Source organism: Apus apus, chromosome 6 (genome assembly GCF_020740795.1).
Source record: "Apus apus isolate bApuApu2 chromosome 6, bApuApu2.pri.cur, whole genome shotgun sequence".
Taxonomy (NCBI): Eukaryota; Metazoa; Chordata; class Aves; order Apodiformes; family Apodidae; genus Apus; species Apus apus.
In genome coordinates, this window is record NC_067287.1 from 39,727,712 (window position 1) to 39,749,520 (window position 21,809).

Sequence of the window (21,809 nt, forward strand, 5' to 3'; positions counted from 1 at the left end):
CTTGGCCTTGCTGGAAAAGCCACTGGATCTGGGATCCAGTTTCTATTTTTTTCCCCCCTGATGCTCCTCAACAGTGTGTCACCACCAAGTCCTACATCCATCCCCTCCTGGAGCCCACCAGGAACTGGGAGGTCCCATCTCCTCCATGTCCTCTGGACCCCACCTTATCCCTCCATCACCTTCCTTTGGGATGCTGTCAAGAAGTGATTCCATGGCTCAATACCATGTCAAGCTGGGTTGACATTCCCACATGGATGGAGATGCCTTCACACCAGATCCCAAATGACCCCAGTTTTCCCCTTTCCTTATTCCAAGCTGGAAAACTCCCCCTACATCCACCTCCCTCCAAGGATTCCCTTCCAAATACAAGTTTTCCAGATCTTGGGAAGACAAAAAAAACCACAAGACTCCACTGGTGCCCAGGGTCGACTTTCCAAGGAAAAAACAAACCAGGAATTTCTCAAAACCTCCATTAGATTTTATTTAAAAGTTCTTTGGATAAAATTCCTGCCACAGAAAGAGAAAAAAATTCCCCATTTTCCCCCCGAAATTGTATTCTTGGGAGGAGAAGAAGAGCAAGGGTAAAACAAGGAGGGTTGGGTCTCAGTTTTGGTGGCTTTTGTCTCTTTGTTGATGGTTTTAATATCATTTCTGATGGTTTTAATCTTATTTTTAAAAGTGTTTTGTCTCATTTTTGGTGGTTTTGGTCTCGTTTTAAGGTGCCCTGGGCAGAAAAGGGGGAGATCTTTGGTACCATTTGGTTGCAGCTCCATCCAACCCTGCCAGAGTCCACCAAGAGTTTTTAGCACCATTGTTGGTAGGTCAAGGAGGAGAAATCCCTTTCTCCAAGGTTTTCTTGGGAGTGAAAAGCATGGGATGGGAGAATGGAAGGTCATCTGTACCCTTGGCTTCTGGAGGGGGATGATCCTGATGTCCCAGAGGTGTGGCCACCAAGCTCTATGTTCCTATTGTGGTCACCACACCAGGGTTGATGGTACCTGAGGAGGGTTGGGGAAAAAGAGAAATGAGGGAGGTCCTGGAGAGGGAGGGGGGGATGAATGGCCATAGAAGGGGTGTGGAGGTGGGAAAGGGTCTACAGGATGAATCCTGTGAGGAGAAGATGAGGGATTGCTTAGTTTGGAGAAGAGGAGGCTGAGGGTGACCTTGCTCTCTACAACCACCTGAGAGGAGGTTGGAATGAGGTGGGTCAGGCTCTTCTCCCAAGGAACAAGTGATGGGATGAGAGGTGGCCTCAGGTTGTTCCAGGGGAGGTTTAGATTGGATCTTGGAAACAATTTCTTCATGGAAAGGGTTGTCAGGCTGCCTAGGGCAGTGGTGGAGCCATCACCTTGGAAGGGTTTCAAAGCCCTGCAGAGGTGGTGCTGAGGGCCATGGTGACCTGGGCAATGCTGGGTTGGTCCCAGTGACCTGGAAGGTCTCTCTTCCAGCCCACCCCACCCCACCGGGCTGAGCTTCTCCTCACCTGGGACACAGAGCCTCTCACACTCCTTCTGGCTGGGGAACCTGTTCTCGTTGCCCCCGCAGCCGCCGTACCAGAAGCGCGCGCAGCTCCGGGTGGTGGGGTCGTAGTGCCACTGGAGCACGAACTTCCTGCAGGGACCCTCGTCCTTCTGCAGCCAGCACACCTCTGGCACTGGGGAGGAGAGGACAAGAGTCACCCACGCCCCCTCCCCAGCACCAAATCCCAGCTCCTGCTTAGCTTGGGAGGTCACAGGTCTCTGGTGTGACCTCAGCTGGAGTGCAGTGAGCAGCTCTGGAGCCACCGGCGGGAGGACACGGAGCTGTTGGGTCCAGGCCAGAGGAGGCCATGGCGCAGCTCTGAGGGGGTTGGAGTGTTCAGGCTGGAGAGGAGAAGGCTCCAGGGAGACCTTGAAGCACCTTCCAGGGCCTGAAGGGGCTGCAGGACTTCCTGGTTATTAAATTATTAATATCTTCATCATTGTCCAAGTGCAGCTCCTGCCCAGGGCAGGGTGGAGTGGGGGAGGAAAACTTGGGCTTGGCATCCTCAGGGAATGTTTTCCCCCCCATTGCCATAAATCCCAGATTAGGGGAGAGGGACAGAGGCAGGGGGGGAAGGAGTTGGGGGGAAGAGGGTAGGACAGAGGGGAAGGAGATGATGTCCTGTATCTGCACCTTCTGGAGAGGCCACGGGGCACAGACTGTCCCTGGGGAGCAGCTATGTCCCATCCTCATGATGGGAACAGGACCTGGTTTGAGAAGAGATGGAGGAGGGAGAGGTGGGGGTGGATGGAGAAGAGGGACAGGGAGATGGATGGAGGTGGATAGAAGATCATAGCAACTTCAGTGGGCTGAGAGCCACATGGCCAAGGAAGGCTGGAGCTAGAAGATCTTTCAGGTCCCCATCCAACCCAAACCATTGGGTGACTCCACACTGTAGGTGATGATCTTGGAGATCCTCTGGTCCTAGCAAGGGTTGGGAGCAGCAAGGGGAAGCCCCCTACTCCCACCATGTCCCACACTCACCACTTTCAGGCCCTTCCAGGGGCTCGGTGTTGAGCATCATGTTGGCCAAGGAGACCTTGTGCTGTGCTGGGGTCTCTGGGGAGAAGAAGAGATGGGATCAGCCAATTGGACCTGAAGCAGCTGTGGGGTTTTGGGCTACTTTGATGAGAACAAAAATGGTGTTTGGATCTCCCCTTACTTGTGCTGAAGGTCCCTGTGTAGGTGACCTTGGGTTGGGACTTCTGGAAGCCAGTGATGGCCACGAGGTATTTCTGACCACTGGCGAGTCCTTGGACAAGGTGCTCAGTGCTGGTCAGGTTCTGCTTCTGCACCAGCAAGTGGTCCTGAGCTGAGGTGATGGTGACATCAAAGGTGTAGGTGCTGGTTGGCTCGGGGCTGGCCCAGCGCAGCCTGGCGCTGCTCTCAGTGACCTCAGTGATCTGGATCTCCTGGGGCTTCGCTGCAAGGTGGGACATCAGAGGGGACACTGAGGGAGGGCTTCAAGAGGAAAGATCTTGGGGAAGGAGGAGATCCTCAGGGGACCCTCTCCCTTCCCCTCAGGAGACCCTAGATCCCTTCCATCAGCGTTGGGTTCTTCTAACCCTCCCCTGGCACAGCTTGGGGCCTCTCATCCCCTCACTTGTCCCCTGGGAGAAGAGACCACCCTCACTCCAACCTCCTCCCCTCCACCTCCTCTTCTCCAGGCTGAACACACCCAGCTCCCTAAGAAGCTCCTCATCTCAGGCTTGTTCTGCAGCCCCTTCCCCAGCTTTGTCACCTCTGGCCTCTCTCCTGGTGCTGAGGGGCCCAGAAGCTCATGCCATTTTCCCACAAGGACCATCCTCCCAGGGAGGAAGAGAAGCCCCACCCCATGGCCAGGTCTGTCCCAGCCCACCTTGTCTCCTCCTGCCACCTCCTGTGGTGGCTGCAGCGCCGGAGCGGCCGGAGGCTTTGGTGCCGGCCGTGGTGTTCCCCTGGCCCAGGGTGGTGGCCATGGGCTGGTGGGTGGCTCTGGGCTGGGCTGTGGAGCTGGCAGGGGTGGCTCTGGCACGGGTGGTGGAGCTCACGGGGCCCTTGGTGCTGCCACCCAGGGTCACTGTCACGTTGGGTGGCACCGACCTGCGAAGGCAGCAGCAGAGCTTGGGAAGGCGGGGGGAGATGACATGGACATCATTGGGAAGGACCCCCCCAAGCCAGGGGTCCTTGCTGGGCAGACATCGGTCTGTCCACCACCTTCCCAGGGCTGGGAGGGAGGTCAGGAGGTGGCTCTGCAGCACGTTCTTCAAGGAGCTCAACCTTCTCGAGACAGGGCAGCTCAGTGCCAGCCATGGGGACACCTCTCCAGGAAACCACAGGGTGGGCTGGGAGGGACCTTCAAGATCACCCAAGAACCTCCCACCAGCCCAGGGTGCTCCAAGCCCCATCCAACTGGCCCTTGGACACTTCCAGGGATGGGGCTTCCACAACTTCCAGGGTTCCACCACCCTCCCAGTGAACAATTCCCTCCTAAATCCCCCCTCTTCCCATCTTAATCCATCCTCCTGGTCCCACCACTCCCAGACCAACCACTCCTTACACTACTTGTGGCCTGGAGCTCTTGGCTTGCTGGTCACTCTGGAACCACTCACACTGTTTCTTCATCTCTGGCGACAGGTAGAAAGCAAAGTCACCTGGAGACGAGACAGAATCGCTGGTCTGGAGGGTGGTGGCCACCAACATCCCCACCCTTTTCTTTCTTCTGGATTTCAAGACCATCTTGCTGTGATCAAAGCTATGGAAGATCTTTTGGATGTTAGTGGAGCATCCCAGGCTGGGAGGTTTGTTATTCCCAGCTGGAACACAAGATACCAGAGGGTTGGATGTCATCGTTGCACAAATAAACACTTGCCTCAGAACAAGGCAGATCCAACCACCCACTCCATGTGGGTTCTTTTCAGGAGATAGAAGTTTCCAGCCCTCCTGTAAACCAAGAGAACCTCAACATTTATCTCCAGGGGAATATCTGCTCATGTCTGGCTTCCTAGTTTGTGCAAGACATTCCCGAATCTATGCAGAGTGATTCCCAGGGCTTGTGAGGTAAGATTTCCTAGAAAAGGCTCATTTTGTTCTTGCTTCTCCTTAGGACCTGTAGGTCCAGCTGGAGATCCAGGCTAGAGGCTCCAGCCAAGCTGAGATCCACATTTTTCAAGACCAAATTCCCTTCATCTGCTCCTTCTGTCAGCAGCTCCAGAGCTCAACCTGAGTCCCCCACCCCAAATCCTGGAGCCACCCAAAGCTGGCAGAGGAACCCCTCGGAGGCCCCACCTTGTCCCATGGTGGAACCACACTCTACTCACTTCTGATGAAAGATGGCAGCAGCCTCCCGAAGCGCAGCAAGGGCTCCTCGTGGAGCTCTCCTGGCTTGTCAACCAGCTTGAAGAAGACATCATTTGGCTCGCTGGCCAGGCTGTAGATGTCCTTGGGATCCACCTTCCTGCCAATGGCCAGGACAACAAAGAAGTAGCCTTTGCATTTTGCATCCATCACAACCTTCTGCAGGTGCTGGAGTTCCTGCTGCTCCACTTTCCCAGTCATCATCAGGATGATGACTTTGAGGTCTCGGGGGCTTGGGGCACTCTCGAACACGTGAGCTATTGTGTGCTCCACTGCCCTGCCCGTGGCCCTGGTGCCATGGAGCTGGGTCATCTGGTTGTGGAGGTAGTTGATGATCTTCTCCTTGGAGCCATAATCCGTCAGGGAAAACTCGGTTTGGACTGGGGGGAAGGTGGAGTTGGTCTGATGTTCATAAGGAGCTTGCTGGAGAACTGCTACCCTCGCGTGGTGCTGAGCTGCTCGGGGCTCTGAGCTGATCTCCAGGTTGCTGACCAGGTGGGAAATGTACTTCTTCATCTCATGGAACTGCAGGGGGGTGGTGGACTCCGAGCTGTCCATGATGAAGGCCATGTCAGTGTCTACATCTGTTGGGGCTGCTCTTCTGTCCCTGAATACGGGGCGCTGGGCACCGAAGCCACAGGCAGGATCAGGCTCACACACATCTGAGGAGGAACCACAGGAGGTTTCACCTGGAGGAACCAGCCTTACCCACCACCCCAACGTTTGCTCCTCAACCTAAGATGGCTCCTTGGTCTTCAGCACCACAAGGGCTGATGCCCAACTGGGCTTCCCTTCTGCCCCATGGACACCCCAGAAGAATGTGGCACTGCCTGGAGGAGGAGGGCTAGGATGCTTTACCCAGGCAGATGTGGCATGTCAGAAGCCTCCTGATGGTTTCATTCAGCTGGTTGACGTTGGCTGGGAGGACAATGGCATGTCCCACCGCTGTGTTGTTGATCTGGCGGGATGCAGAGAGGAGAACGGGGTAGGATCTTCAGCTCAGACTAGGAGAGGACCATCCACAACTCCAAGGGATTCTCCTCTCAGCAGGACCACCACCACCCCCTGGGAGCCCACCACCACCACTACCTGCTGGGAGCCCACCACCACCACACCTTGGGAGGCCACCACCATCACCCCCTGGGAAATTACTACCCCCCACTCCCAACAGCTCTTGGGAGCCCACCACCACCCATCTCTCCACCAAACCAGACTAAGATCATGAGGAGAAAAGGCAGGAGAGGGTTAGTCAGCCCAACCTCCAGAGCTCGGGTGAGAACTGGGTCTGTCCTGCTGGTGAGAAACACGGGCATGACCCCAGCGTCGTAGAGCTTCAGCACGGCCTCGCTGAGCTGTGGAGAGGCTCTGGTTTCTCCATTGCTGAAGAAGACAGCCACCTTCCTCATCAGGAAGCCACTTCGGGCCCGTTTGAAGGTGTTCCTGGCCACAAAGGACATGGCAATCTCCAGGCTACGTGGCTTTGTGGTCAGGGTGGCCTGGAAGTTTTGGATCTGCTGGAGGAGGCTGGATTTCTTCCTGGCATCGGCAAAGCGGATCTCGGTGGTGACCTCGTTGTTGTAGGTGACCAGGGCCACCCGGGCCCCCCGAGGACAGTTGCTCTCGGCAATGGTTAAGTTGTTGACCACTCTGAGGACAGTTTGCTTCATCCTGTTGAAAACCTCCCTCCCCACCCCAGAGGAGGTGTCGATAGCGAAGGCCAGCTCAGTGGGGAAGACAGGACACTCCTTGGGACCTGCCACAAACACATGTTGGGAACAAAGGAGGTCCCCAAAGAGGTGTCTGGGTCCTCCAGGTGAGGCCTGATGTCCTCAAGCATGGAGGCGGGGAGAGAAACCATCCTGGTAGATGGTCATGCTGGGGTTCAAAGCTCTGAAGGGGACTTACCATAGCAGCAAGCTGTGGAAAGATGGGGAGAAGAAGCAGCTTGGTCAGTGTGTGTCTTCTAAAGGCTGAGGGACATGGAAGGGAAATGGGAGGGGAGCAGTAAAGCTACTCACGGCATTTGTCCTTGATGTTCCTCACCAGGGCGCATTGCTGGAGAAGACCAACCCAAAAAGAGAGGGGGGGGAGGGAAAGAGAAAGAGTTGTGACTCAGCCAGGTGAGCTTGTTTGCAAAGCAAAAGACAGCTGAGGTCCCACTTACATCTCTGGACTCTCCTTTGTCACCTTTCAGCCCCTGTTTGGAAAGAGAAGAGTGAAATGGAGGAGGTTTGTGTCATCAGCCCAAGGAATGAGAACTTAACAGCAGGGGAGGGGACGGAATCCAAAGGGAAACCCCCCTGGATTCACTTGTGATTCCAGGGAAACAGGTTTTGCCCCATGAGGAGCAAAACTGGCTGAGGCCAAAGCAAAAAAGAGGAGCTCAGGGCCACTCATGGACCATATCCATGTGCAATCAGAAATGGTGAAGAGCTGAGAACTTCCCAGTAGGAACTGGAAGAGCTGAGAACTTCCCAGAAGGAACTGGAAGTGGCAGGTTGCCATGGGACAATCTTAGTGGCAGGGAAGAGCCCATCTTATTTCTCACTTACAGATGGTCCAGGGTATCCAACCTCTCCTTTCTGACCAGGTGTCCCAGGATCTCCTGCATTTCCCTAGAAAGAGGGAACAACTAAATCCTCTCCATGCCCACCTGCCAGGAAAATAGGTCAAAAGAGGGAAAAGACTTTCCAGACCATCCATGTAGGGGGAGAGAAATCATGTCCAACTTACTCTGCGGCCTCTGTTTCCTTTAGGGCCGGGGCCTCCAGCAACACCACGATCCCCAGGTCCACCCTGGTTGAGGAGAAACACAAACAGCAGCTCTACATCTGCACAGGACCACAGCGAGTGACAGCATTCCTTGGAAGATGGATCCATGGCTCATGGTTGCTCCATACCTTGGGTCCTGAGTAGCCAAGGAAGCCACGTTCTCCCTGAAACAGCACAAAGATTTATCTGGATTAGAGGGTTGGAGAAAATTACCCTGATTCTCCTCACTGAATCAACAACAACATCCAACATCTGCTCTACTTGCTCCTCCAAGGCCAATGCCAGCTGCAGAGGAGCTGCCAGAGGTGCTGGTGCCTTGTTTTCCAAGTCCCACAGACATTCCTGGAGCTTTCTGGCTAAAAGGGACAAAAAGCCCATCCCATTTTCCTCCTTGGAGGAGCTGGTTCCTGGAGGGCAACCCAAGGGAGAGGCAGAGCCTACACCTACCTTCCTGCCTTTAGGACCTGGGCCACCAATTCCATCTCGTCCATCATCACCCTAAAATTGGGAAGCCAAGGTCATTCATGGGAATGGTTTAATAGAAAAGGCCCCAGGTGCAGCCCAGGCCACACTTACCATCTCTCCTCGTGGACCTTGCTGTCCATTTGGCCCTTTCGGTCCAGGGTTTCCAGGCTCTCCCTAAAAGCAGGAGCATCTGTTATAACATGTGCTGGAACCCCCAAGCAAAGTTGAGCTCTCTTGGCTGTGGGAGGGTCCTCTTGGCCATGGAAGGGTTCTCTTGGCCATGAGACAGCTGCCAGCTCCCACCAAAGCATGGGACTTCTCAGGTTTTCATTGCTGGTTTAGGTGCTCCATGCTTCTCAAGACGTACCTTTCGCCCTAGGGGACCAATCCTGCCCCGTTCTCCTGGGGTTCCTGGTGGTCCACCACCAGCCTGGAACAGCAAGAGGGAGAGGAGCACATTGGCAATGTGTTGATAAAAACTGGGTGCCAGGAACTAGGGATTGGGTGAGCCCAAAACCCAGGTCCTCCTGAGGCTGGTGCATCTCCAAGCACTTGATAAAGGGATTTACCCTGGGTCCAGGAACTCCCTGCTCTCCTCTGATGCCTGGTGTGCCCTGCTGGCCTGATGGCCCCTGCGTGGCGAGAAAAGGGAGACTGTATCAAAGCTCAGAAAGACGCCAGGAAACGCTGCAGTGCCCAAGAGGTGGTTTTCAACCACGCCTTGGGTGGTGTGAAGGCAATGGCAGCCTTGATGGCCCAGGGCAGGACACAGAGCAACAGTCTGGGACTCTTGGAGAGAGCAGTTGTGATGCAGCAGCAGCATCACGAGAGAAGACATTTCTTTTGCCTTCTCAGGCCTGTAGAGCTCACTGACCTGTGGTCCTCTCATGCCTTGTTCTCCTGCTGGTCCTGCTTGGCCCAGCGCACCCTTGGTACCCTTGAAGTGCAAGGCAGGACAAGAGGGGTTAGCGTAGGGGGGTCACCATGAAAGGGGACCTCAGGGCATGGGGGCCTGCTTCACAGCTGGGCCACCACCACTGACCTTAACTCCTATGGGTCCCCTTCGTCCTGTCATCCCCTGAGGAGGGAGAAAAGAGGAGGCTTGTCATGGAGGCAGGGAAGGACTCACATCTCTGCTACTTTTAGATCCATGTTTCTCCAAGTCCAAAATGATGTTTCAGCAATTTAAACCACCAGGGAGGGAGCCACCCACTCGGCCAGCTCTCCAAAACTATGACACATTTTCTCCTTCCTGGATCCCCAGATCTACCCCCAGAGGTGGTGTTTGGCAGCTCACCTTCCTCCCAGCTCCACCAGCTTGGCCGGCCACCCCCTCCAGTCCCAGCTCTCCCTGGGGGAAAAGCAGAAGTCAAGTGAGAGTTCTAAGATGAGGAGGGAAAATCAGTTCAGTGTTCAAAAAATGGGTCTTTGGTTCTCTCACACAAGTTCCTTCATATTCCCATACAGGTGGAAACCCTTTCAACAACTCCAGGAGACTTTCCATCACATTTCTGAGCTCATGCAAGCCAACGTTCCCAGTCTTTGCGGACATTTTAAGACCCACTTTTATTCTGAGCAGACATAAAACAAATGGGTTTGGAAACTTTCCAAGGAGAGTGTGATTTGGTTTGGTTTGTCTTCTCCAGAGGTTTCAGATGAATCAGGACTTTTAGATTTGCTGGGGTGTATGTGCTGGGCAGCTGGGGAGACCTGGTGGCCATGACTACCAGGTAGACCTGGTGGCCTTTTGGTATCATCTTAACAGTTTTCTGACCCACAGGGACACACAAAGTTAATTTCCAAGTACAAAGTTGTTTCCGGTGACAATCCCAAGAGACATTGTAAAATAATATAGTTGTGGTTTTTTTTAAAGCACTTTTAACACAAAACATCTTCTAAACTGAGGTCTTCCTAGTGAAAGTTTTGATTGCAAACCAACAACATTTTTCTACTGGACATCCATCTGACAAAGCTCGAGAAGTTTAAAAAACTTGACTTTTTTTTCCTCCTTTTTCTGTCCCCTCCTGAAAAAACCCAACAAAAGACAACAAAGAAATTTACCATGGGTCCAATTTCACCCTTTTGGCCTTTGAGTCCCCGCTGGGTATTGTCAGCTCCTGAGTCTCCCTGAGAGCAACGAGAAACATGTGCATAAGTGGGGCATGGAAGTTAGACACCAGCACCTGCTCTGCTGCAGAACCAACAGTTCTGCTCTTCTTTGCTCTCTGTTGGCTGCGTTAGATTAAATGTTCTTTGTGTTTTCAGACAGAAAAGCCACCAAGGAGGTGCCTCAGCAGTCAATAGTTACCGGGTCTCCACGGAGCCCACGGTCGCCTCGTTCTCCTCGTTCTCCTTTTACTCCCTTATCACCCTGTGGGAAGAGATGGAGAATCAGCCAGAGAAGAATTAGCCAGAGGGAGCCAGAGGTCCCTCCCCTGCCTCAAAATTCACCATCCCACCAGGTTGGACATGTGCTAAAAGCCTACCCTCCTGCCAGAGTATCCCTTCTCTCCAGAGGAGCCAGGCAAGCCCTTGTCTCCCTAAAAAAGAGAGAGATTGGAGGGTATTTGTGGGTTTCCAGGAGCTTCTTGGCTGTTCCACCAAAGCATTTCATTAGAAAAGGAATTCAAATGACCAACCTCTTCTCCATCAATGCCATCCAGACCCATTTCTCCCAGTTCACCCTGCAGAAGAGAGGTGAGGGGCAAAGGTTCAAGGAGGGAAAGGGGAACAGGGAGGGGGACATGGATGTGTCCATACATGTGAGGAAAGAGCTCCGTACCTTCTCTCCTGGGAATCCCCGAGAACCCTAGAGAGAAGAAAAGGGAATTACTCTCCTGCCCAGCTCATGCTCATGGGGAGCTGCTCTTTCTCCACAGACCTTCTTTCCTCCCTGCAGCCAGTGGTAGATGAGTCCCAGCAGCTGGACTCTCACTCTGCTCCATGCAGGCTCCTTCCACACCTACCTTGGTTCCTCTGTGGCCAGGGCAGCCCTGGAAACCTTGTGTCCCGTTGGCACCTGGTGGTCCCCGCTCGCCCTGTTGCATGGAAGGGGAAAATAAATGACTATTCTCCAGAAATGTTACAGGATTTGCCTGCTGAGCAGGTTCCTGCAGGAGCAGGAGGTGGCTTGGAAGCACAGAAGCAATCAGAACATCAGGTTTTGAAGGTCAACACGAGAACATCATTGAGAGAACCATCCTTCCCAAACTCTCAGCTGGGAAAGAGCTTTATAAAACTTCTCCTTCCAAAATAAAATGGCAAGATGAAACCTTAAGGACTCATGGGAGTCCTGCTGTCTCCACTGCCATGAAAAGAAATTCCCTCTTGCCTTGGAGGACCAGCACAGAGCTGGGTCACATCAAGTAATGGGAATTATTCCCCCTGTGTGCCTTCTCCAGCTCCCAACTGCCCTTTTCCCAGAAGCAGCTGGGACCAGGACATCAAGGTGAGGGAAACCCAACTGGTTGCTCTCTGGTTTGATCCACAACCACATGCCCAGGATGTAGGGAGAAGCCTCCAGCTGTTGGCTGTGGTGAGGTCCCTAAGGCGAGCAGAGCAGGAGCAGCCACTCACCGGTCCTCCCTCGTCACCAGGATAGCCTCCATAGCCAAGGTCACCTGTGGCACCCTAGAAGACAAGAGAGAAGGTTCTGGGTTGCTTCCATAGCTCTGTGACCTCCCTCTGAATCCAACACTTCCTACAGCCTGCACCTCGCCACCCTGGTAACCCCCACCCAGCACAGGGACCCTTTCTTTGTCCCCAGATGGAGTGACCTACCTTGGGTCCCACGGGGCCGGGCACGCCCCTGTCCCCTCGCTGCCCGGAACACTTGCACGGGACCTTGCAGCACGTCCTCTCGGCGATGGTGTCCTGGGGAGGAACATGGGACACGGGCTTGGAGACCTGGCACAGCCCCACAGCTCCTGCCAGCCCAGGAGCTGGCCCCGCTGCTCCTGATGGGGGCGCAGCTGGACGGCCATGGGGTGGGTCGGAGGGACCTTCAAGATCATCCAGATCCACCCCCTGAATGGGCAGGGACACCTCCCACCAGCCCAGGGTGCTCCAAGCCCCATCCAGCCTGGAACACGAGCAGGGATGGGGCAGCCACAGCTGCCCCAGGCAACCTGGGCCAGGGTCTCAGCAGCTTCAGAGGGAAGAATTCCCTCTCCATGTCGAAGGGAGGGGGAGGGGCAAAGAGGGGGGGCAAGGGATGGGAGGGCAAAGGGGGTGGGGACAGCATGGGGGGGAGGGGACGGCAAAGGGGGGGAGGGGACGGCGACAAAGGGCACGGCAACAAAAGGGGGGGCCACAAAGGGGGAGGGGGCGACAAAGGGGGGGACGACGACAAAGGAGGGACTGTCAAACAAGGGGGGGGTGTCAAAAAAGGGAGGGGTGTGTCAAACCCCCAGGTTGTCTCCTGGTGGAGAAGCCCCCCCCGGGTTGCAGAGGGGTCCCCGAGGAGGAGCCAGGGCACCCACCAGCTGCTCGGCCAGCTCGAAGTCCAGGTCCAGGAGATTCACCCGTAGGGGCCGGTTGTAGGTGAAGCCCCGACCAAACTCCAGCTGCATCACCCGGTCAAAGTTGGCCACCCGGTCCAGCCCCACCAAGAGGAGAGCATGGACACCTGGAAGGGGAAGAAGGAGGAGGGTGAGGTCCTGCAGCTGGGGAGGGACAACCCCCTGTATCAGCACAAGGTAGGGGTGACCTTCTGCAGAGAAGGAGCTCGGGATCCTGGTGGACATCAGGCTGAACATGAGCCTGGTGGCCAAGAAGGCCAGTGGTGTGCTGGGGGGCATCAAGAAGAGTGTGGCCAGTAGGTTGAGGGAGGTTCTCTTGTCCCTCTGCCCTGAGGGGGACACATCTGGGGAACTGGGTCCAGTTCTGGGCTTCCCAGTTTGGGAAGGACAGGGAGCTGCTGGGATGAGTCCAGGAACTCCAAGAGTCCAAAGGAACTCCAGAAAGAGTCCACAAAGTTGATGAGGGGACTAGAACATCTCTCTGAGGAGGAAAGGCTGAGGGACTTGGGACTGTTTAGTCGGAGAAGACTCATCAATGCTGTCAGTCCTTCAAGGGTGTGTGTCAGGAGGATGGGTCCAGTCTTTTTCCCAGTGGCAGGACAAGAGGGGACAGGCACAGACTTGACCATAGGAAGCTCCATCTCAACATGAGGAGGAGCTTCTTGACCATGAAGGTGGCAGAGTCCTGGGGCAGGCTGCCCAGAGAGGCTGTGGAGTCTCCTTCTCTGGAGACATCCCAAACCAATCTAGACGTGTTCCTGTGGGATCTGCTGGAGGTGACCCTGCTCTAGCAGGGGGCTGGACTGGAGGATCTCCAGAGTTCCCTTCCAACCCCCACCACTCTGTTACTCAAAGTACTGCCCTGAGGAGTAAGCAAGTTACCTTCTGCATGCAAAGCAGATGAAGCAGCTTCCAGCTGATCCATGGAGTCATCTGCCCCGTCCGTAAAATGGATGATGACCTGGGAGAGAAAGATATTCAGGTCAGAATATTCCAGGTGGGAAACACCATCCACGTGCAAGTGAAGGGCCTTCTTCCAAGACATGTTCCATGAGGAGAGGAGATGGGGGAACTTGCTTTGCCAACTAAAATACATCAGAAGTTAGCTTGGGGTTGTTCAGATTGGAGAAGAGAAGGTTCTGAGGAGACCTCAGAGAACCTTCCAGTGCCTGAAGGGGCTCCAGGAAAGTTGGGGAGGGACTTGGGACAAGGGCAGGAGTTATGGGATGAGGGGAATAGATTAAAACTGGAAGAGGGGAGATTGAGGTGGGACATGAGGAAGAAATTCTTCGCTGTGAGGGTGGTGGGACACTGGAACATGCTGCCCAGAGAAGCTGTGGAAGGCCCATCACTGGAAGTGTTCAAGTGAGCAACCTGTTCTAGTGGGAGATGTCCCTGCCCATGGCAGGGGAGCGGAGCTAGATAGTCTTTAAGCTCCATCCCAACCCATTCTGTGATTCCATGATCCCCTGGCCACCACAATCCCAGAGGCCTTGCTGGTGACATACCTTGGTGCTCCCAGAGGGCGTGGACCTGAATTTGTTGAGGTAGGACCTCAGGGTGTCTGCAGTGAGGAAGTAGGGCCCACGGCTGCGCATGCCTTGGAACCTCTCAAAGAGCTCAGGCTGGTACTCGGAGAAGTCCAGGCCCTCCACAGGTCCCCCCCGAGCCTGGGCCATGATGGCCACCCTGACGTTGGGTGCCTGGTTGCCTGTGCAGCTGATCTTCTGCATTTGAGTTATTCTGTTCAGCACGGTCTCCACTCGGGACTCCAGACCTCGCTGGGAGGTGAAGATGTTTTGGCCAGGGCCAACATCCGTGACATCAAAACCAAGGATGACATCTAGGTCACAATCTGAGAAGGAAATGAAGAGAGAGTGGACAAGCAGTTACCCATGGGACAGCAATTTGGCCTGGTGGCCAAGAATGCCAATGACATCTGGGTGGCATCAAGAAAAGTGTGGCCAGTAGGTCAAGGGAGGTTCTCCTGCCCCTCTGCTCTGCCCTGGTGAGGCCACATCTGGAGAACTGGGTCCAATTCTAGGCTTCCCAGTTTGGGAAGAACAGGGAGTTGTTAGGAGGAGTCCAGGAACTCCAAGAGTCCAAAGGAACTCCAGAAAGAGTCCACAAAGTTGATGAGGGGACTGGAACATCTCTCTGAGGAGGAAAGGCTGAGGGACTTGGGGCTGTTTAGTCTGGAGAAGGCTGAGGGGGGATCTCCTCAATGCTTAGAAGTATCTCCAGGGGGTGTCAGGAGGGTGGGACCAGACTCTTCTCAGTGGTGTCCAGTGGCTGGACAAGGGGCAATGGGAACAAAGCTGGAGCAGAGGATGTTCAAGTTAAACACGAGGAGAAACTTCTTGACTGTGAGGTGGCAGAGGCCTGGAACAGGGTGCCCAGAGAAGCTGGGGAGTCTCCTTCTCTGGAGACATCCCAAACCCATCTGGACGTGTTCCTGTGGGATCTGCTGGAGGTGACCCTGCTCTAGCAGGACCAGATGACTCCAGACCTTCCAACCCTGACCATGCTATGATCGTCATGCTTACCTCTTGTGACATCTGATGTGCCTAGACACAATTTCTCCTCCATGGCAGCTTCCAGTGTCACCAGGACCTGCTCATTCAGCTCAGACAGCTCCTGGGCTGTGGCTGCTCTGAAACTCGTGGCACTCTCACTGGCCAGCCTGCTGACTTCCTTCAGGTCGATGTCCCTCACGCCCACGGCAAAGACTTTTACGCCTTTCTGGGCAATCTCCAAGGAGGCACTTGGCCCATCATCTGAGGACTTCCCACCTGTGATGATGAAGGCAATCTGGGGCACCCTCTGGTCGATTCGGCTGCCAGCCTCCTTGACAAAGTGCTTTTCCTGGATGTGCTTGATGGCTGCTCCAGTGTTTGCCACCCGGCCACCTTTGTAGACAACTTTGTTGATGGCATCTAAGATCTCAGCTTTGGTGGAATAGTCCTTGAGGAAAAACTCATCAGTGACATCTGAGTTGTACTGGACCAGACCCACCTGGATGGAGTCACCCTCCCTGTAAATGGCATCCACCACAGAGTAGACAAACTGGAGAACTTCTTGGAAGTTGTCCCTACTGAGGTTGATGGAGCCATCCAGCAAGAACACGATGTCAGCTTGCTTCTTACTTCCTGAGAACATTGGAAAGAAAACCCCTTAGTGTGGTACTTCTAAGACTGAAGATGTTCAGTGGCTGGTGAAGATTTGTGTTTCTCTCTCCTTCCCACCTTTGGAGGAGTTGATTTTAGCACGATTCTACATCCAAGAATGAAGGTCATATTTCATGGAAACATGAAATTATTTGAGTTGGAGGGACCTTAAAGATCATCTAGATCCAATCCCCTGTCTGGGCAGGGACACTTCCCACTAGACCAGGTTGCTCCAAGCCCCATTCAACATGGCCTTGAACACTTCCAAGGATGGGGCCTCTACAGCTTCCCTGGGCAACCTGGGCCAGTGTCTCACCACCCTCAGAGAGAAGACTTTACGGGTCTTCATACAACATCACTAGTTTCTGTGATGGACACCCTCATCTCATTGCAAAGTCTGTTCTTCTCTACACTCATCAGGACCTTCAGAGTCTTCTCTCAAGCACTGTGACCCAACAGTTGGGAATCAAAAGGTCTAGAGAACTTCAAGACCCACCTGGATGTGTCCCTGTGGGATCTGCTCTAGGGGATCCTGCTCTGGCAAGGAGCTGGACTAGATGGTCTCCAGAGGTCCCTTCCCACCCAAACTATTCTGTCACTTTCATATTATACAAATTCCATCTGTCCAGAAGAGTCTCCAGGGTGAACAGCAGACTTACCAGGTCCTAAAATCCCAGGGGTTTCTGTTGTAGGTATGGGAAGCTGTTCAAGAATACTCTGCACTGTCTTTTCTAAAGTTTGGAGCTCCGTGAAGTCCTGCACCACCAGCACCCTCTCAGGATTGTTGGTGATGACTTGCAGCTGGTTCCTGTCCACATTCCTGGCTCCAACACCCAAGGGTTGAATGCTGGTTGAGGTGATGACGTTCGCAGGCCTGTTGACATCATCCTGGGAGCGGTCTCCAAGGATGACCACAAGGTGCTGGGGCACTCCATCTTCTATCCTGCTCCCAGCAGACTTGATGAAGTAGTTCTTCACCACGTAGTCCAGGGCTTTGCCAGCATTGACCGGGGACCCACCTCGGTGCCTGAGGCGGCGGATGGCTTGCAGGACAGCATTTTTGGACTTGTGGGTCTTGAGTTGGAACTCAGGGAAGACGTTACTGCTGAACTGCACCACGCCCACCCGCACCTTGTTGGGCCCAACTTCCAGCTGCTGCACAATCCTGCTGATGAAATCCCGGATGTGGGCCAGCCCGTCGGGCCTGACCGCATCTGAGCTGTCGATGAGGAACACGACGTCCTTCTCCTCACCAGGAACACCTGCCGGGGAGCCAGGAGAGAGCAAGTTAGGAAGGACTTGGGGTGATGGTGGATGAGAAGCTCAACAGGAACCAAGCCAGGAACCCCCCATGTTGTGGGCTGCATCCACAGAAACATGGGCAGCAGGACCAGGGAGGGGACTGTCCCCTCTGTTCTGGTGAGACCCCCCTGCAGGGCTGGTGCCAGGTCTGGAGCCCCCAGCACAGGAAGGACATGGAGCTGATGGAGTGAGGAGGCCACGGAGATGATCTGAGGGCTGGAGCAGCTCTGAGAGAGTTGGGGTGTTCAGCCTGGAGACCTGAGAGCACCTTCCAGTGCTTGAAGGCCAGGAAAGCTGGGGAGGGACTTTAGACAAGGGCAGGGAGTGATGGGATGAGGGGAATGGATTAAAACTGGGAGAGGGGAGATTGAGGTGGGACATGAGGAGGAAATTCTTTCCTGTGAGGGTGGTCAGACACTTGCCCAGGTTGCCCAGAGAAGCTGTGGCTGCCCCATCCCTGGAAGTGTTTCAGGCCAGGTTGGATGGGGCTTGGAGCAATCTGGTCTAGTGGGAGGTGTCCCTGCCCATGAAGGAGGGTTGGATCTAGATGATCTTTAAGGTCCTTCTAACCCAGTCTGGGATTCTATGACTCTCTGGTTCTATGACATTGGAAACCAAAGTGATGGTGTATTTAGGTTCTTGGATCTAAATCCCACCAATCTGAAAAATTTCTTTTAAAGCTAAAGGATGGGAAGTTCTTGAACATTTGGGGGACCTTCCCTGGACCAGCAGCCTCAAGCCTTACTTTCGGGGACCTGCACATCTCCCAGCAGCCGTCTGATCTGGTCCTCAGTCAGGGTCTCGATAGGAGTCAGCAGCTTCTGCTCCAGGCTGGGCAGCTCCTGGAAGCTGGAGACTTGGAAGACATAATCAGGACTAAGGGAAATCTGCACCATCTCCTCAAGATCCATATTCTTGGCCACCACCATCGGTGCCACCCCCACTTGTTTGACTTGGAGGGATGGGTACTCCAGGTCATCATCGGACTTGCGGGAGGACAGGATGACCAGAAACTGAGGGACACCCTCCTCGATGCGGCTCCCGGAGGGCCGGGTGAAGATGGTTTTGGCCACGAACTCAAGGGCCTCCCCCACGTTGACCTGCTGGCCACCCTGTGGCCTCAGCCGCCTGACAGCGCCCTGCACCTCGTCCTTGGTGGAGTGGGCATTGAGGAGGAACTCCACGTGGGGGTGCTCACTGAACTGGACCACAGAGACGCGGGTGGTGTCGAAGCCCACGTCCAGGTTGGTGACGATCCTCTCAATGAGGTCGCGGATGAGGTAGAACTCCTGGGCAGCATAGCGGGAGCCATCCACCAGGAACACCACGTCCCTCTTCACACCAGCTGTGGGAGAGAAGGTAGAGGTCAGGAGATGCACCAGGAGGTGCGTATGGAGAGCAGCCAAGCTCAGCAATCACTGCCCCATGCCTCTGGCCATGGGAAGGATTCTCGTTGTTCTGTTCCCTGTGGTAGATCCTCAGGAGGCAGCAGAGACAGAACCAGTCTGCATCCTGAGCAATGCAAGAACAACTTCTAGAGCAAAGGAAGCAAGAGGGAGAAGGGGAAACCTGGAACAATCATTCCTCATGGGATGGCCACGCAAAGAAATCACCTCCTGGTTATGCTCCTCACCCAGGGCAAGTTGTTTTACAATCTGTACCACCCACTTCTCCTGGGCTTTGTCCTGTAGGACACCTTCTTTCCTGCTATTGTCTCCACTTCTGCCTTTCCAAGATGACTTTTTGGTTCCTAATAAAGTGTTTTCTGCAGTGGTAATTTAGGCCCGAGTGTGAATTATTGTGGAATATCACATGGATAAATGAGGATGGAAGGAAGCAGGTTGGCTCTGAAGGGAAGGAACAATCAGAGCAGGATGGTGGACTTCAAAGGGACTGGTCTGGGGTGGGTGCCCTTCATCCCAGCCTGTATATCATTCAAAGCAAGACCAGAAATGGAAGACATGATCCTTTTTCTGATGCCTGCTTCCTGTTTCCCTTCCCCCAGGGAATGAGGGTGGCAAATGTAAGACCCATCAGGAGGTCTCACATTTAGCAGAAATCTGACCTTGATTTAGAGTGGTGCGAAGGTGTCCCTGTGTCATTAAAGGATGGAATTCCATTCCAGGTGGGACAGCATTCGCTTAAAATCCATTAACTTCAAGATCTAAGGTTGTAGCATTTGCTTGGTGGGTCCTCCGGGTGGCTACAACATGGACCACCTTGAGGGACTGGGCTTAAAGGTGGCCGAGTTCTAGAGCTCCTACCAACCCCAAGCACATCAAGGAAATACATGGACAGGGAGACCAAGATGAACCTGGAAGACTCAGCTTTGGCCATCTTGGCTGTCCTCAGTTTGTGTTGCAGCCATGATGTCACCAAAACATCATTTTTTTGGCCTCTGGCTCTGGGTGCAGACACAAACATCTTCTCACCTGGGCTGGGTGATGTGAAAACCAGATCAGGGGCAAGTGACTGGATCTCCTTCTTGGTCAGGCGGATGACTCTGTTGGAGACCACCTGCTGCACCGTCTCCAGCTGGCTGAAGTCAGGCACAGAGATGGCAAAATCCGGCAGGAAGGAAATGGTCTGCAGCTCCGTGAGATCGGCGTTCCCAATCCCAATGCCAAAGGGCACCGTGCCACTGGTCTTCAGGACCACCGAGGGCCTCCTCACATCGTCCTGGGAGCGGTCGGCGGTCAGCAGGATGAGGAACTGCGGGACGCCCTCGGCAATCCTGCTGCCGCTCGACACCGTGAAGACGTTCTTGATGAGGTAGTCGAGGGCTGCTCCAGTGTTGAGAGGAGATCCTCCCAACACCTTCAGCTCCTGGATGGCACTGAGGAGATCTGCCTTGTCCTCATAGGAGTCCAGCAAGAACTCAGGCCGGATGCTGTTGCTGTACTGCGCGACGGCGACGCGGACCTTGTCGCGGCCGACATCCAGGCTTTCCACCACTCTTTGGACAAAGGTCTTCAGGAGAGGGAAACCTCTTCTGACACCATCCGAGCCGTCGAGGAGAAACACCACGTCCTTCTTCTCACCTCTCTCAACTAGAGTTTGAGACAAGGAAGGGAAGAGGGGTATAAGTGAGATCCTCTCTTGCAGGGATTCTCCACAGACACGGAGCTCAAGGAGGACCAAAGCTTGGGGAGGGGCAAGAGAGGTGTCAGGATGGGTGGGACTTCCAGATGGGTGGAAGTGGGTGGAAACCCTACCCACCATGTCCTACAGTCATGGAGCCATAGGAAAGAGGGTGCCAAGGGACTCCAGGTGCCATCTCCTACCTGAGGCTGGGAGAAGCCATCTTCTCCCAAGGGATCTGGGAAGCTCTGCAATACCCAACATGAGTCTGGGCCATCAGGGGTCAATCAGGTTGACTGATTGACTTGGGGATGGCATCCCCAAGTGCTGCTGGCTTCAGGGTCAAGTGGGACAAGCAGGAACACTATCTGTCCCTCAAAAGAAAATCCTGAATATCTGCTCATGAGTGTTGGGCACAGCCAAAGGGCTTCAAAATTATCTCAACAAGACATAAATGTTTGGAGAAGTTGGAAAGAGATGGAGAAGGCTTCAATCATGACTAGAGAGCCAGAGGTTGGTCACTGAGGGAAACTGCAGACAGATGAGGATAAAAGGAACTGAACAGATTGGTTGTGGAGGTGAGGGAAATCTCCTCCACTGGAAGGTGTTCAGAACAGAGCAGACCAATGTCAGCTGGCTCTGGACAAGAATAACCTGCTGGGGACAAGAAGAACCTTCTGAGGACAAGGGTATGTAGCAGATGGCACCTTGAGATCCCTTCCAGTTCTCTTTCTTTATGTTTCTATGATTCTAAGTCCATCTGCCCAGGACTTTCTTGGAGAGATGACATGGAGATAATTCCATTTCTCCTTGTCCCAACTGCTGTTGGGAGACCAGTTAGCTCTCCCATTAAAGCTGCCTCAGGAAATCCCACAGCTGGACATACAGAGCAGAAGAAAATCCAACAGCAGGTTGTACATAATGGTTTTAAACACCAAGAGGCCCAGCTGCCTCAGTTACTAAGTTGGGAGGGGGGTAAATGGTGTCTTGCAGCCTCTTGGACACCCCAGGGGTCCCTCTACCTGCTGGTTGAAGCTGGATGGTTCTCAGCAGGCTGACTATGTTTGGCTGCAGCTCAGCAATGCGAGGGAGGGACTCGACGTTGAGGATGAATTGTGGGGCATAAGCGATGCGTTCCAGCTCACTGGGGTCGGCGTTCTTGGCTTTGATGGCAAAGGTCACCACTCCAGCTTGCTTCAGAGCGTCTGATGGTTGCTCCACCTCGTCGGTTGATTGCCCAGCAGCGAGGAGGACCAAAAACTGAGGAACTCCTTCTTCAATCCTGCTCCCAGCTTCCTTCACAAACAGCCTTCTTATGGCTTCATCCAGCGCCGCTCCGATGTTGAGCTGCTTCCCTGTTTTTATCTTCATCCTCTTCACCTTCAGCAGCATGTCCTGCTTCGATGGAAGCTCGGCAAAGTCAAATTCCACTTGGATGGTGTCACTGAACTGAGCCACAGCCACTCGTGTAGCATCAGAGCCCACGTCCAGGTCAGAAATGACTTTGTGGACAAAGTCCCGGACAGCAGGGAAGCTACCCAAGAGGTTTGCTGAGCCATCAAGTAGGAATAAAATATCTTTCTTGCTTTCTAGAATAAAGTCACAAATGAAAAGAGGAGTAAAATACATTTATCTCTCTATACAT

General features: G+C 54.1%; 1 protein-coding gene across 6 annotated transcripts in view; it reads right to left on the reverse strand.

Annotated features, from left to right (window-relative positions):
• Positions 1-456: 456 nt before the first annotated feature.
• The window catches only part of COL6A3 (collagen type VI alpha 3 chain), a 40,147-nt gene continuing 18,794 nt past the window's right edge, over positions 457-21,809 (reverse strand). For 4 of the 6 annotated variants that reach the window (XM_051623381.1, XM_051623379.1, XM_051623378.1 and 1 more), the window contains 38 exons: positions 21,187-21,753; positions 19,516-20,133; positions 17,829-18,428; positions 16,441-17,043; positions 15,161-15,763; positions 14,123-14,469; positions 13,497-13,575; positions 12,576-12,721; positions 11,875-11,967; positions 11,671-11,724; positions 11,061-11,132; positions 10,877-10,903; positions 10,734-10,778; positions 10,581-10,634; positions 10,403-10,465; positions 10,156-10,221; positions 9,392-9,445; positions 9,137-9,172; positions 8,969-9,031; positions 8,664-8,726; positions 8,462-8,524; positions 8,206-8,268; positions 8,077-8,127; positions 7,758-7,793; positions 7,591-7,653; positions 7,410-7,472; positions 7,022-7,054; positions 6,876-6,912; positions 6,763-6,774; positions 6,117-6,610; positions 5,716-5,815; positions 4,821-5,519; positions 4,061-4,154; positions 3,380-3,603; positions 2,684-2,944; positions 2,506-2,580; positions 1,484-1,654; positions 457-998 (listed from right to left, as the gene is read on the reverse strand). In XM_051623381.1, the coding sequence (XP_051479341.1) occupies positions 958-998; positions 1,484-1,654; positions 2,506-2,580; positions 2,684-2,944; positions 3,380-3,603; positions 4,061-4,154; positions 4,821-5,519; positions 5,716-5,815; positions 6,117-6,610; positions 6,763-6,774; positions 6,876-6,912; positions 7,022-7,054; positions 7,410-7,472; positions 7,591-7,653; positions 7,758-7,793; positions 8,077-8,127; positions 8,206-8,268; positions 8,462-8,524; positions 8,664-8,726; positions 8,969-9,031; positions 9,137-9,172; positions 9,392-9,445; positions 10,156-10,221; positions 10,403-10,465; positions 10,581-10,634; positions 10,734-10,778; positions 10,877-10,903; positions 11,061-11,132; positions 11,671-11,724; positions 11,875-11,967; positions 12,576-12,721; positions 13,497-13,575; positions 14,123-14,469; positions 15,161-15,763; positions 16,441-17,043; positions 17,829-18,428; positions 19,516-20,133; positions 21,187-21,753 (6,833 nt within the window). In that variant the 3' untranslated portion in view covers positions 457-957. The remainder of the gene's footprint in view (positions 999-1,483; positions 1,655-2,505; positions 2,581-2,683; positions 2,945-3,379; positions 3,604-4,060; positions 4,155-4,820; positions 5,520-5,715; positions 5,816-6,116; positions 6,611-6,762; positions 6,775-6,875; positions 6,913-7,021; positions 7,055-7,409; positions 7,473-7,590; positions 7,654-7,757; positions 7,794-8,076; positions 8,128-8,205; positions 8,269-8,461; positions 8,525-8,663; positions 8,727-8,968; positions 9,032-9,136; positions 9,173-9,391; positions 9,446-10,155; positions 10,222-10,402; positions 10,466-10,580; positions 10,635-10,733; positions 10,779-10,876; positions 10,904-11,060; positions 11,133-11,670; positions 11,725-11,874; positions 11,968-12,575; positions 12,722-13,496; positions 13,576-14,122; positions 14,470-15,160; positions 15,764-16,440; positions 17,044-17,828; positions 18,429-19,515; positions 20,134-21,186; positions 21,754-21,809) is intronic. The other 2 variants (XM_051623380.1, XM_051623382.1) reach the window with 2 other exon arrangements.